The sequence below is a fragment of the Malaclemys terrapin genome, chromosome 14, assembly GCF_027887155.1.
Source record: "Malaclemys terrapin pileata isolate rMalTer1 chromosome 14, rMalTer1.hap1, whole genome shotgun sequence".
Taxonomy (NCBI): domain Eukaryota; kingdom Metazoa; phylum Chordata; order Testudines; family Emydidae; genus Malaclemys; species Malaclemys terrapin.
In genome coordinates, this window is record NC_071518.1 from 14,937,786 (window position 1) to 14,952,444 (window position 14,659).

A 14,659-nucleotide genomic window follows, 5' to 3' on the forward strand; every position below is an offset into this window, starting at 1 on the left:
ATTTAGTCTTCCAAGGAAGAGTAAGAGAAGGTTTGTTGAGATCTATAAGATTATGAAGAGTATACTCAAACCTGCTGAGTTCCTCCTTTTGACTGTCCTGTTATGTGGTGACACAGGATCAGTTGGTAGAGTTAATAGCTGGGGAATTAAAATAAGTTAATACATGGAAATATCATCTTCTACGGTGTGTGTAATTCTAGAGGATGTCATAGGGTCAAGGGTCCTCATTCTCCTCTCACTGGCTGAAGACTAGTCTATAAAGGAAGGATGGTCTCATGGTTAAGTCACTGGACCAGGAGATTTGAGTTCAGGTCTTGGCTCTGCCACAGCCTGTGTGAAGTTGGACTATAAGTCAGTATAGATTTTGGCTCCAGGTGTAAGTAGTCCTTTTCTCATCCATTTTTTAGGTCATGGCATGTTCCTGGGATAAATCATCAGCAAAGGAAATATGGAAGTAAAGCCCCAAGATAAGCATTTTGGCTCCATTGTTTAAAGATCTGTTTTTCAAAGACCAGCTACCCATTGGAATGAGCAAAATTGCATTAACATTTGCACAATCAAGCTGCATGCTAAATGCATATGTAAAACAGATACAAATTCCCAAATGGGCATTCATTTATATGAAAAGCACTTTATTCCCTTATGAAGTCACAGTAATTGCACAATCATACAAGCATACCTAGCTGTTTGAAAAACCGGGCCAGAAGTGATTGCGTATTTATGTAGAATTTATGACTTCTGGAATGTTGAATCTTTGTAAAGGGGATTTGACTCTCCCTGTATTGCCACTGCAGCAGCATGTGCAGATATGTTGGTTTTTCATATGAACATCTAAAAGTATCTGTAACCTATGAAAAAAACTATGCCAGGGCCCAGCCCAGGGACCCTGTAGATAGCAGACAAGTACTTCATCCACTCCAACCTCTCAGTCTACTTCCCTAGGCCGCTTCCCCACAGCCCCAGCACCTTCTTTGCCCTTGTCTCAGGGCCTCAGCATGCCAGTCTTAGCAGTCAGCCAGGAGCTCACTCTCACTCCCCTGATTCTGCCCAGCACTGCTCTGACCAAGGTGTTAGTGTTCTTTCTCCTGCAAGGCAGCCAGACTTCCATCCTCAAGCTCCATGGAGCAACTGAATCTGCTCTGCTCTGCAGCTCTTCTTATATGGGCCAGTCCAGCCCTGATTGGCTGCTCCTCACAGCCGCTCTGCTTACAGGCCAGTTTGGGTTGGACGCCCCATCACAGAGGTAATGAGCAGACCTCACACTTTTTGGATAGGAGAGGAATCTCTAGTCAAGGAGTATTCATGTATATTTAGAAGGCTTCATTTTCTCCATATGTTTTTCAGGTGCCCTTCATCCATGCATTAGACAGGGATGTCATTGTCACACTGAGCATACTAGTGTGAGGCAAAGTCCACAGTAGTGTAAGGGAAAGGGAACATGGCTTTGTAAGTTATGTTCCCCCCAAACATGATGTCTAAAGCTGCAGCCTTCTCTTCATTTTGTTCATTTTTATTGGATTAATTCTGGTAAAAAGTGAGAGAGAGGCTGAGGAAGAAGTAGGTGTGTTGCAATGCTAATGAGCACATTTGCCAGCCTCTGCCAGAAGATGACTGCCTCTGCTTGCCTTTATTAACCATTTTGGAAAATGTCTCAGTTGCAGATGCACAATAGCAATTGTCAGTGCTTTTATAATTTCTCATTTAGAACACTGGGACATTATTTGGAGTAGGACTAGTCCTGCAGCACTCAAGCCTATATCAGTATTTTATAATAGAGCAGCTAGACTCATTTTGCAGTGTGATTACAAAACCCATCAATGTGAATTATACAGCAAGCTACATTGGTTTCCAACTTCTGCAAAGCCAGAATATTATCTTGCACAAATAGAGTACAAATGTAGAAATAATATGAGTCCGACTTATCTGAATGATAGACTACAGAAAGCTTCTACTGTTCGCTCCATCAGTGCTGTGTCTGCTGCTAATGACACCTACCACATTCTGAAAGTAAATTCTAATAATGCTGAATACTCTTGCTTATTTTCCCCCTACAAAGGCTCAGTTTACTGCACCATTCTGCTGATTGCTGAAACATTCTCCCAAACTGAAAATTAATTTTTCAAGTAACATTTCTCTGGGTCAGAAATACTTGTGAACATATTTGATTCTAATGCATATACATCCTGTTAATTGAACATTACTAAGAATGTTTTGATGTATTTTCTGTATCATTTTACATATAAAACTCTATCATTTTTGATAAACTGTAGTTTTGCATCATTTTACATGTATTATTTAACAATAAATAACCCAGATTGTTCACCGCAGTTTCCCCTCCATTTCTTTGTGTGGTTTTCCATTAATGTGTTTTATTTTTCATACTGTGTTTGATCCATGTATGTTTATGCGATAGTTCTGGTGCTATATCTGGACGAGCAAGCTGACTGCATGAGGATTTTTTTATGTAACTGCATAAATAAGCTAGTGTAGAAGAGGCTGGATGAACTGAGATATGCTGCCCTACCTGGCTGTCTCCTGGTACTGAGCAGCAACAGGATGTGGCAATGTCAACACCACCTTGGGAGAGGACCATGGGGGAACAATATGTGAACAGGGAAAAGGGAACCTGGGTAGATTGAGACCTGGTTGTGTTAGTTGTTTACAGTTTTTTGATGTAAGAAACAATTTCTGGATTGCAGAAACAGGGTTGGGAAGGAGGGAGGACCAGTATGGATCAGGAGAGCGAGTTGAAGGAGATGGATGTCTGGGGAAATAGAGGACAATGGATGGGTGACAGGGCTAAAAGGAACTAGAAGAGCCAGGAAGAAAGAAACAGCCGGGAAAAAACAATGAAGATAAAAATAGGGGCCAGGTGAAAGAGAAGAAACTCACCTCATTTGCTCACATGGATGTAAAGAATTTCTCTGTGTAGAAACTTGCAGCTAATGAGTGGCATGCAGGGGCAGAAATGACTGGTAGAAATGAGGAGGTGTGGTGAGCTACAGCAGCATGTGGTGTGAAAAGTGGCTGGGCGAGGTAACAGCAAGAAGTTTGGAACCCTTGATAATCAGGGGAAACAGCTGTGAGTGGGAGCACCCAGGGAGTTAGAACATGGACTAGGTGGGAGGAGGATGAGAGGTAGCTAGATCAGCTGCTGGAAAGGAAGTAGGTTACTTGGGGCACAGACATCAAAAGGAGCATGTTCTAATTTTTGCACTGGGCCCAGAGTCTGCACTTTGGCCAGCCCTACATTATGTTTATACACTATGCCCTGTATGCTAGGCCAATGGTCTTCAATCTGTTCCAGGCTGAGTCTCCCTTTTCCAAACCAGAACCCTTCCACTAGACTCCCCCCACCCCCATGTTGTAATACAGTGTTTCTCAAACTGGGGTCGCCACTTGTGTAGGGAAAGCCCCTGGCGGGCCGGGCCGTTTACCTGCCCTGTCCGCAGGTCCGGCCGATCGCGGCTCCCACTGGCCGCGGTTCGCCACTGCAGGCCAATGGGAGCTGCTGGAAGCAGCGCCCAGTAAGTCCCTCGGCCCACAAGGCTTCCAGCAGCTCCCATTGGCCTGCAGCGGCGAACCGTGGCCAGTGGGAGCCATGATTGGCCAGACCTGTGGAGGGGCAGGTAAAAAAAAACGGCCCAGCCCACCAGGGGCTTTCCCTACACAAGCGGCGACCCCAGTTTGAGAAACGCTGTTGTAATAGGGGAATGGCAGGTTGCCAAAAGTCAGGTTCTGCAATGCCTAAATCTCCCATGTGAATCTATACTTTCTTGCCTCCTCTGTGCTTTCACCCATGGGATGATTTACTTATGTATCCCAAATGAATGAGGTAGCATAGTGGGTCAGGGAGGAAAAGGCAGAATCTAAGGTAGCTGAGCTCTAGGCCATTTAGGGCTTTTAAGGGATTTGGGGAATTTACCTTAGGAATTTGTAAATGTTATTAATTCTAATATAACCCATTTTTCTTGTCATTTAAGTTGATCCAACAGCCAAATCAACCTCATAAAAAAGGACAATAATTATTTTACGTGATTAAAAAGACCATTTAGATAAAAATGTCTAAATCCAACTGCAAAATGAGAGTTGGTATGATTCTAATCCCAAGGATTATAAACCATCAACATGGCACACAAATCATGCAGCACAATTCCTATCCAAAACAATTTCACACTGAACTAATTTCATCCACACACAATGAGCAAGTACTGAAAACTAGAGATCAACATTTCACTTCCTAAATGTGTGAGGTTCCACAATGCCATAAATCATCCATTCAAAGAATCCCGAGTTTACTTGTTTGCCGACTGAATCTTTTTGCCATTAATATTATCAGATTTAAGAAGAAAACGTTGCACGTTACCATTGGTAGATACAACGGTTCCATTGCTTTTTTGCCCCCTCCTTTTCATTGGTGATATTTATGTTTAGAAGCTATATAGAAGCACAATTTAAAGCAATACCTACCAGTAGTGGTTACCTTATCTTTTTGACTGACAACGATGAGATTTCTGTCATGCTTTACCTCTCATATAGTGCTAGTGATGGGATTTTTTGGAAATCTTATTACTAGGGTCACAGTCGTGGTCTCCGACGGAGCTTTCAATCAAAAAGGCAATCAGAAGGTTATACATTCGTGAGTTTCCCTATAAAGGATCCCTGCAAAGAGCCACAGTGAACAATATAACACCTACTCAGGAGCTATTTGTGTTATATCTGTGTGTGGATATAAACAATAATCTTATCCATATCTTACATCACCTTCCTTTGCTCCAAGGAGTGTGGTCTAGATTAGAACTTGGTCTAACATCAGATGGAAATCAGATCTTAACACTTGTGTTACTGTAAGATGGCACATTACACTACACAATACCCTTTCACTTTGGCCAAATGGTTAATAGAGCCTTCACAAGAACGCATTTGACTATTATTGAAATCTATTACAAAATGTGTTGAGTTTCATTTGAAACTCTGATGAATGCAACTTTTCTATCTTTAGATGACTCCACTGTTTAGTGTACGTTGCTGAGAGTGTCGTGTAAAGCTATTCAGATGGAACTTGTGAATACAGCCTAATTTAAATAAATTGGAGACTTCATTAATTTCATTAAAACCTTTACAATGCATTTAGAAGTGGTGTTAGCATATTAGTTATCTGCAAACTGCAGTCATTAAAGGCAGCTGCGGCATAGCTAAAGCAAATGTCAATGTTTCCATTTTGAAATGCATGCAGAGTTGGGGATGATGCGTCAAGCTATTTTTGTTTATAGAGGAAACATAACAGAATCCTAGAGACAATAATTTCTTTTTATTAGCAACATTCAAAAAAGGTTGGGAGGTTAATTTTCAGCATGGCACACAGAAAATTAGACATATGCATAAATCCTCTTGTGGTATGAGGTTGCTGCATGTTCAATTCTCCAGGCACTGTCCCAGAATTGCCCCCAACATCTTTTTCTTTTGTTATTCTCACTTTATCCCCTATTTTAAACAGTGTATTGATGTGATTGCCAATAGTGAACCATTTAATGGATTAATAAATGACTGAAGAAACTGTAGCAGTCAGAGGTTTATAAAGAACCTTTTAGCAGTTCACAGATGATGATTCCTCTCTATAGGTACAGGTTAAACTGAAAAGAAACAGCAATCACAAGAAAGGTATTTATAAAAATATATTTCACAAAGTAGGAAACAATACAGGAGTTTCTCTGAATACAATACATGAAGTAAATAAACAAATGATAATATAGCATCAAAACAAAGTAGAAAATTAAAATGATTTGCATGTAATACTCAGTTTTATTATACAATTGCTACTTCTAAATGGCAAGTTTGCATTACAAATTGAATATGCTTGCAGCTCCTAGTGCTGTTTTCGGTGTGTGCAAGAGCCCTGGTGCATCACCATGAATATTATATAAAAGAAATGCTAATAACATAAGCAGTAAAATTATGTACATACTGGTTTCTGCTCTAATACAGTGGAGAACTATAAGCATTGTTTTACTGTACTGTGTAATGTGTGGATTTCTAAAAGTCTACAGTTTAAATATTCACATGAACCAGTTTACTTCCAGCTGTTTGTGCTTGTATTAAAAACGCCAGTTACTAGATTTATGAAGAAAATATAAAACTGTCAAAAGTTTTATCTGGGAAAGTTTTATTCCTGCCAGCATTCACTTAAAACTCAGCTACTGCAAATGGATAGGTTACTGCTTTAACCTGCAACAAATTGTCATTTTCTTTTCAAAATGTACATGTATTAAACATTCATTTTATATATAGAAAAAACTCTAAAGATTTATTAATGGATATAATTTAGTTTTCTTTATAATCTTACTCTATAGATTATTACCCTTAATAAATAAAAGCAGTAATGGACATCAATAAAATATTTATTTCAAGGATTAAACAAATAAATTCAATCTTTAGCAATAAAATCATTGTTTCATATATGTAAGTCCATCTCCTTTCACAGTTTCTTTTTCTTTCCCCTTTCAGAAGATGGAGTAGGAGTTCCTTCTTCTAGAAAACAATCCTCTTTTAAAGTAGGGTTTTGAACCCCCCACTCTTGAACCTCTGCACATTGGTAGGGTTTATAATCCCATCACTGGAATGGATTAAGAACATGTGAATATTTTAAGGCTTGACACAATATTTAAAGATGACGTTCAGTCTGTGGTTATGTGGCCAACAATTACTGTATGTACAATGTATGGTCACTGCACAGTAGAAGCCAGTAGGGATTTACAGTGCTGTTTCCATTCAGCATTGCAAAGAAGACCAGATATTGCTTTTAACATTTTTGTGGTAGGATCTTTGTTGGCAATGCGGAAACAAACCATTAGCTTTACATACTGACAGCCAATTCTGTTCAATAGTAGAATCACTGCAGGTCCATTATCTAGAAAAGCACTTTTTTCTTTTCATTCCTTTCATTTCACTGAAGATTATCAAAGATCCAAATCTCCATCTTCAGAGTGGTCAAGTGAATATCGAATATCCAAAGACTTCTAGACACTCCACATACTTTACTTCACACTCCACAAGACTTATACCTCCTAACATATACTTTTTTTTTATTCAACATTACAATGAAGGTGATTTTATGATTTTTTAGATGACTGGCGCTAAACTTGCCTCTAAAACAAAAAGCCACATTAGTCATAACTAACAGCAGTGGCCCTAGAATATTACATGATCCTTAAGTCAAGAGTGAAAAAGTTTGTAATCCACTGTCAAGTTTCTTTGTCACTTTCTCCAACTGAGTAGAGTTCTCCAAGTCTTTTAAAGCGGGGACCCCATTCACTGAGGTAGTCAAAATTCTGATCTGAGTCTGATGTAGAGGACTCCAAAGAACTAAGGGAACCAGCCACTGAGCCTCTTCCTTCATAGCCATAAATCTGGATGGAGTCATAAGGTGGAGCCGTGGGATCATTATCAGCTTCATGAAGCCTTACGTTAATAAATTCATCAACGTCAACACCATTAGGAACAGGTGCAAGCCCCTGCCTGGGCATAAACTGAAGATCAGGCTTAATATCCTTACGGGGTAAAAATCCATTAATTCCATCTGGATTTTGCAAAGTCGCAATGTCAAAAGCTTCTGTATCTTCTTCGCCACCTCCTTCATCATCATAACGGATTATATTTTCCCTCACGTCTTCCTCATCTTTGATAATCAGAGGCTCATTTTTATGTCTTCTCAATGTTACAAACAGCACCACAATAACTGTAAAAAAGTATCACAGGCTGATTACTTAAGAAAACATCTAATCAAAGCAGCTGTAAACTAGATTTTTTTTTTGTAGAGGGCTGCAGACAGTATCCTTCTACAAGAGTAATAAAGCCATAATAAAAGCTGAAAGAGCTAGAAGTGTAACACGCTGGTGGAATGGCAAAAATTTGATCAGGAGTTAGGGGAAGGAGCTCTACCTTCCTATTACCGTAACCCTATACGTATAAAATAGCTTATTTAGGCCCAATTTTTTTTTAAAGAGTCAGAATTTTGAATGTCTCCATTTCTAAGCTTCACTTCAGACAGGTTTGGCCTGATTTTCAGATGGCTGATTTCTGAGAATTCACAATCCCAACCGAAATCAATAGGAACTGTTCAGCATCTCTGAAAATGAAACCCTAGTGCCCAGATGCATAAAGGTATTTAGGTACTTAACTCCCATTGATGTACCTTTGTGAATATGGGCCTATGTGTCTAAAGCTGGGCATGCAAAAATGGGGACAACCAAAATTAGGTGACACTTTTTGAAAATATGGCTCTGATCATAGTCACAGGAAGAAATATTTTGTTAACCTGTTGCTCCAAGGCCATACAGTCCTACAGTAAGGAGAGTGAAACGGTGATGGAGGGGGTGGGGGAGAAGAGGCTTAGGTCATACTAATTTTAGAATTATGGGTAGGTGCACAAAGAGTTGTTTGTGTTACTTTAGTTACTATTTGTGGTTTCTGCAGCTTAATTCTGAAACCTGTTACTCAGCAGAGCAACAGGGCTCTTCCATCACTGTTCTCTCTTGCTTGCTGATGTCATATACTACTTTTTTATGTGTTTGATTCAAATATACTGTGCTTTTTATCTTGTAAAACTGCAATCTCTCTAAAGCCAGTACAATCCGGAATAAACTCATACAAGTCTTGGAAAAAATAGCATATAACAAATAATTCAGTTTCCAACATCCACGGTATAGTCTCAGTTCTCCTTCTTACTCAACATTTCTAAAGCCTGATATGAATTGGTAGATTTGATTTCATAATACAACTTTTATTTAAATGCAATTTCTATGTAAGGATCTTTGGAATAGGGACTGTGCTTTCTGTTTTTGTACATCATTTAGTACAATAGGGCTCATCATGACTGGGTCTTAGGGCACTAATATAATTCATATATATTCTTTTTCTTCTTCTACCCTTAGACTCATCTATATGCAGTTGAAGCAATTACTCCAAAACTCCACAGCTACTCAAATTTATATATATTAACACTAATAATTAGATAATATTTTTCCAGATAGCATCACCTTTATCATTTGGTTTCTTTGTTTATTTATAGTCATTTATGAACCAGAAAAATGTTGAACAGCAGGCTGTAAATGAATACATACCTAGCAGCAAAATGATGCATGCTAATATGGCAATTAAGGCTCCCATACTGAGTCCAATAGGAAGTACATAAGCTTCAACGTTACAGGACTGAACAACACCATCACTGCTGCAACCGCAGACCCGAATTGTAAGGGTGCTGGTGCTGCTCATGGGAGGATTTCCACTATCACTTATTATGATTGGTAAAAGATACACTTCTTGCTTCTGACGGCTGAATCCGCTGTGCTTTGCCAAAATGCTGAGTGTATTACCTGGAAAAGTGAACATTTAAACAGCTGGATCATTTCAAAATAGCTGCTGAAAACAATTTTTCCCTAGTTCATAAATCCCCCACACAAGCACATACATACTGTGTCACGCACAGCAGCCCCCTTCACCAGCCCCAGCCCCACTTACCAGATACATAAGGCACTGACCTTCTCAGCTTGCACATTCATAAAAACTAACTTCATGAAACCAGTGTATGGAAAAGTATTATTTTTTAAAGTAATCCCACCTGCTATTAGTTCATTTAATAAAGTACACCCATCAGTCAAAACAAATTGTGTTTTGTATTTTACATTGAAGCTACGTAGTAGTATTGCTCCCACAGTAAAATAAATATTTTTGTTGTTTAAAGTGGCAGAATTGTATAGAAGAAAACCAAAAGGAAGTGCTAGATTGGGTTAAAAGCTGTGGGCCTGATTTTCAAAGGTGATGAACATTTTTATTTGAAAGGTAGTTATTGGTACCTTGAAAACTAAACCCTATTTTCTTTTGAAAAAGTAAGAGAAACTGATTCCAGAGCATCCTAGCCCTCAATCTTGCGAAGACTTATGAACATGCTTTAATTCTATGCATGGTAGTTGCCCCATTGACTTCAGTGGGATCACTCATGTGTAAAGCTACCCTTTACCAATGCCTGACTTCTGCCATTGGCAGCATATCCAGCCTTGTGCACTGGAACTGAGCACAGTCGCCAATGCGAGGAGAGTGACAAGGGAAGAAAAGGGATTTGCCACAATTACAGTTGGAAGAACTGCCTTCACTTTGGCAACTTTTTTTCCGGTGGTGTTTTAAACACAATTTTAGCAGGTTGTTGGTTAGGAAATTCTAGGAAGTCACCATCAATAAATCAGTTTTGGCCATCAGCTGCCTATTTGTTGGCTTTGTGCTTTAAAGAGATATACATGGTAATGAAGTTGTGCTAATATCAAGGATCACTCAGCTAGATGGTATACATGGGCATTTGCTTTACCCATGTGGTTAGGGTGAATATTTGATTTACGAATCACACGTACTGTTCTCTCACACATAGTTAAATCTCTTGTATTCTCACAGCTTTCAACCATAGTGGACACAATTAAAACAATCCAGATTTAACTCCTGCGGTAGTTAAGTTTACTGTGCCAGTTGTGATATTTTCAAAAATTGGCAATACTGTAAATACTATGGTGTGGCAAATGTCAATTTTGTTTAATGGTACCTAATTTGTGTAGCTGTACATCAAATAACTGACTCAGATTCTCACAGGTAATTATTGAATTTAGTTCCTCACTTAACGTAAGAGATTTTCTATTGCCTTTAGGTAACCATAGAATCCAAACATTTACCAGCCCACTCCTTTCTAATATAAATGATTTTGTATGTGGCAGAATGTTCATGTTTTAACGACTGTAAGTAAGCACTTAAAATATACAAGACACTTTGATTTATTGACATGCTTAATGATTCATCTCAGCTTTTAACTGCTTGATTCAGAGGAACAAATAATAAAACTCAATGTTTTGAGTCATGCCCTAACAGAGTGCATGTTGATTCATGTTAACTTGTTTTGTATATTCCTTCACAAAATAATAATAATAATTAATAAAATAATTACCCCAGACCCCTACATACAAGTATTATGTGTCTTTCTGAAAACCCTAATATAAGTGATGGAAAATGGAAAGATAAAGCTATATATCATGTTTGGGGCTGAAGGGTTAGATTGCAGCTCTTTTCAGTAACCTCTTTTCTCCTGTATTCCCAGAGTAAATGTGCTTGAAATGCTATGAAAAAAAGCAGTCTCCTCATATTTTGTGTTATGAAATGGTTTTGACTTAATCGCTAAATGACATTTCATGGAAAGCAGGAAATTGAAGAGGGAGGGTTGTGTGGCTGGAAGGGAGAGAAAATTGAAAGATAGGCAAAGTTCATACAACAGACAGATAGCACAAAGGCCCCTCTCCTGAGATGTAGCTGAAAAACACTCAGTGCAGCTTAGGAGGTTGTTGGTGTGTGGGGGAGGAGGGGCACAAAGGAACCTCTGAGATACCTTTGTGCTCCCTTGATCCTGGTGCCATTCAGGTTTCTGGTGTACACTGAAACTCCCTTAGGGCTGTTCTATGTATACCAACTTTTCATGGCCCCAGGGGCCATTCCAACAGCAATAGATCACGGGGGCAGTGACCACTAGCATTAGACCAACATTAAAGAAAGCATGCTCGGTGCCTCCAAAGAGCTTGCAGTCTGTAAAATACAACATACACAGGAAGAGAGAGATGGAAGGTAGGGGTATGGGTCGGGGGGGGAGGGAAGGGAAGCTATTCAGGTGGTTGGTCACACTCTGATAAAGTTTTAACAACATAGTGCGTTGTTCTTGGTGTGTGTGTGTGTGTGTGCGTGTGTTCATTTAGGTGAGGGTAGATACAGAATACAGACAACTCCATACTACCCAACAAGAATACCCTACGAGATACTTACCAGTAGATGTGGTATTACTGATATAATAATAGTAATTTCTATCATTGATTGAGCCTGTAGCAGAGTATTAGAAAATGGACAGGTTCTTGTGGCTGACTAATTAGTTTTAGGGTGACCAGATGTACTGATTTTATAGGGACAGTCCCGATATTTGGGGTTTTGTCTAATATATAGGCTCCTGTTACCCCCCACTCCCTGTCCCAATTTTTCACACTTGCTATCTGGTCATCCTAATTAGTTCCATAAACAGAAGAAGAAAAGAGGGAGTTGGCTGAAGAAAAGAGGGAGTTGGCTGTTGCATAAAGCAGGGAAATGAAGATTAGGATTTCTAGGAACCTAATTCTCCACTCACATACACCAGTTTCATGATGGTGTAGCCACAAGGACTGGGTGAGAAATGGTTTTCCCATCCCATGAGAATTTAAGAGTTCAATGCTCCCATCCCAAATTGGGACAAAAAGTCAAATTCTAAAAAAAAAATTGTGGTCCAGAACCGCCCTCTCTCTCCACCCGCATCAGTTCAGGTCATTCAACACATTTTGTTTCAATAATTTCAAAACATTGGTTTTTCGATTTTGACCTTGTTTTCCTCTTTATTGAATTTCTTTTCATATAAATTAAGTTACATTTCTAACTGGTCATTTTGAACCAAAACAAAAACCAACCCCCCTTTTGTTTAGAAATTGTCAAAATGATACATTTAAACAATTTAAACTTTTAATCGCCATTTTTTCACGTCAGGAAACTTATCTAAAGCAACCCTTTCCTGTGAACAGTTTCAGTTTCAATAAATCAATATTTTTGGCAAAAATAAATAAATAAATAAATAAGTAAATAAATTCCCAATCAGCTCTAATAATCACGTGGGGTGTCTACACTGCAGCTGGTAACGAGTTTCCCAGCCTGGGTAGACAAGCTCCCACTAGCTTGAGTCAAGTGAGCACACTAATAATAGCAATATGGCTGCTGCAGCTTGGGCTCCCAAGTCCATCTGACCTTCTGGATCTGAGCTCAGGTGCTGGATCTGCCAGGGCTGCCACATTCATGCTGCTATTTTTAGCATGTGAGCTTGAGCCACGCTAATGAGTCCATCTAGCAAGGTGGGAGGCGTGCTCCCACCTGCAGTGTAGATTCACCCCTAGTGTAGCAGAGGAGAGAACCAGCCCTGGTTCTACCAGATTTGATTTTAAACATCCCTCCTCGCAAAATTCAGAGGTGCTTGGTTTCACAGTTCTAATTTAACTGACTATATCTAAAGCGGACCTAATTATTTAGATCTGAGTTTGAGTTTGTATTTTAGACATATTTAGAATAGACATTCAAACAAAGACCACCATACATCAAAATAGTGATATTATAAAGCAACATTTTTGAAGTTGAAGCTGATTAGAGCTGAATACCTCTCTAGTACGGAACGGATTCTTCTTCACTTTTCAGCTGTGGGAATCAGATTTTCCTTATGTCTTTTCACAATTGATGGCACCATGGAGCTAAATAGATAGTCTAGTCCTTTCTCATGTCCTTTTTGGAATTATAGAAAGTGTGCCTGTTTATTAAAGCTAAATTTCAGGTGTGAGTTCTCAAGGATTTAGACAACCCAAACAGCATCAAACTCCTTAATTATACCCCTTATTCTGCGTGCCACTCTGATGTAATGGAGAAGATGTGTGTATGGAATCAATGATTAGTACATCTTCAGAATGAAGCACAATTGCACTTCTTTACAGTGCTTAAAAATGTCAGAGGGGACACTGAAATGCACATATAGCAACAAAATCTCCCTCCTATCTCATACACGCTCACCAGCTGAATTGCCTGGTATCAAACATCCAAATGTAAAGAAAAAAGGTACATTACTAAAATTATGCTGTAGTTCAATTTATTTAAGGGTTATTTTTAAAATAAACCTAATTTATTTTGTGGGTATAATCTTGGAATATCCTAGCAGGGCATGTTCAGCAAATTGTGTTTCCCCCCTCCTAGTCCCAGTCACTATTTTGGTGAGATTTTTTTTATTTTTTTTTTAAACACACATGTCTGTACTTTTTTTTTTGCAATGACCATTTAAAGAGATTTTAACATGAGTTAAATCCATAATCCTTTTCTTTTAAGCTTCCAAAGGAGGGGTCAGATAAAACTAAACTCCAATCCTCCACAGAGAACCACACCCCTGTGTTGAAGTCCATGGGACTGCACAAAGTTCTCAAGGAGCAGGACTATATATGGTTGTTTTGTCCACATTGTTCCTATGCTCTTTTCTTTCTCCACACCTGATTCTTAAAAGAAAAAGAAAAAAAGGCAGCTGAACTTCTGGGGCTCAGTCCCTACCCTCTCACTATCTTGTATCTAAGACATAGTCCTGCATGGGATAGCATCATTCATGGGGTCATTTTCCCATTGGGAGCTCCAGGTGTGCTTGTGCATGAAACACATACAATGATTTCCAGTTACAGAGACCCTCCCTCGAAGAAGCTACTTGCCTGTATGACTAGCCAGCTCTGCTAAACCTGGCCCGGTCTGTACCCTTTGGAAAGGCTAGCATTACTGTGAGTGGGATCTTTTCACAGTCTTTATGCTGCTGGAGCACAAAGCCCTCTTGGGAAGGCTCCTTGCATTCCATTCCTGGCCTCCTCCTCCTGTTACATATAGGAAGGGTCAAACACTTGCTTTGACATGAAAACATATTTTTTGTTTGCAGCTCATTCTTATTTCTGACGCAGTCACCCTATTCCTGTTCACCCTGGTGTAACGTGTTGAGGGTGTAGAATAGGCAGATGCAGACGAGTCATGAACAAAACGGGCAGGCTGTGCAAAG

General features: G+C 39.3%; 1 protein-coding gene across 2 annotated transcripts in view; it reads right to left on the bottom strand.

The window, feature by feature from the left end:
• The window catches only part of CDH8 (cadherin 8), a 223,399-nt gene that overhangs the window by 14,620 nt on the left and 194,120 nt on the right, over positions 1-14,659 (bottom strand). The window contains exons 11-12 of one of the 2 annotated variants that reach the window (XM_054049346.1): positions 9,120-9,371; positions 5,663-7,735 (exon numbers count right to left, since the gene is read on the bottom strand). The exons of the other annotated variant lie outside the window; for it this stretch is intronic. Coding sequence (XP_053905321.1) covers positions 7,242-7,735; positions 9,120-9,371 — 746 coding nt within the window. The 3' untranslated portion in view covers positions 5,663-7,241. Of the gene's footprint in view, positions 1-5,662; positions 7,736-9,119; positions 9,372-14,659 lie in introns of those variants that run through there. 2 annotated transcript variants of the gene reach the window in all.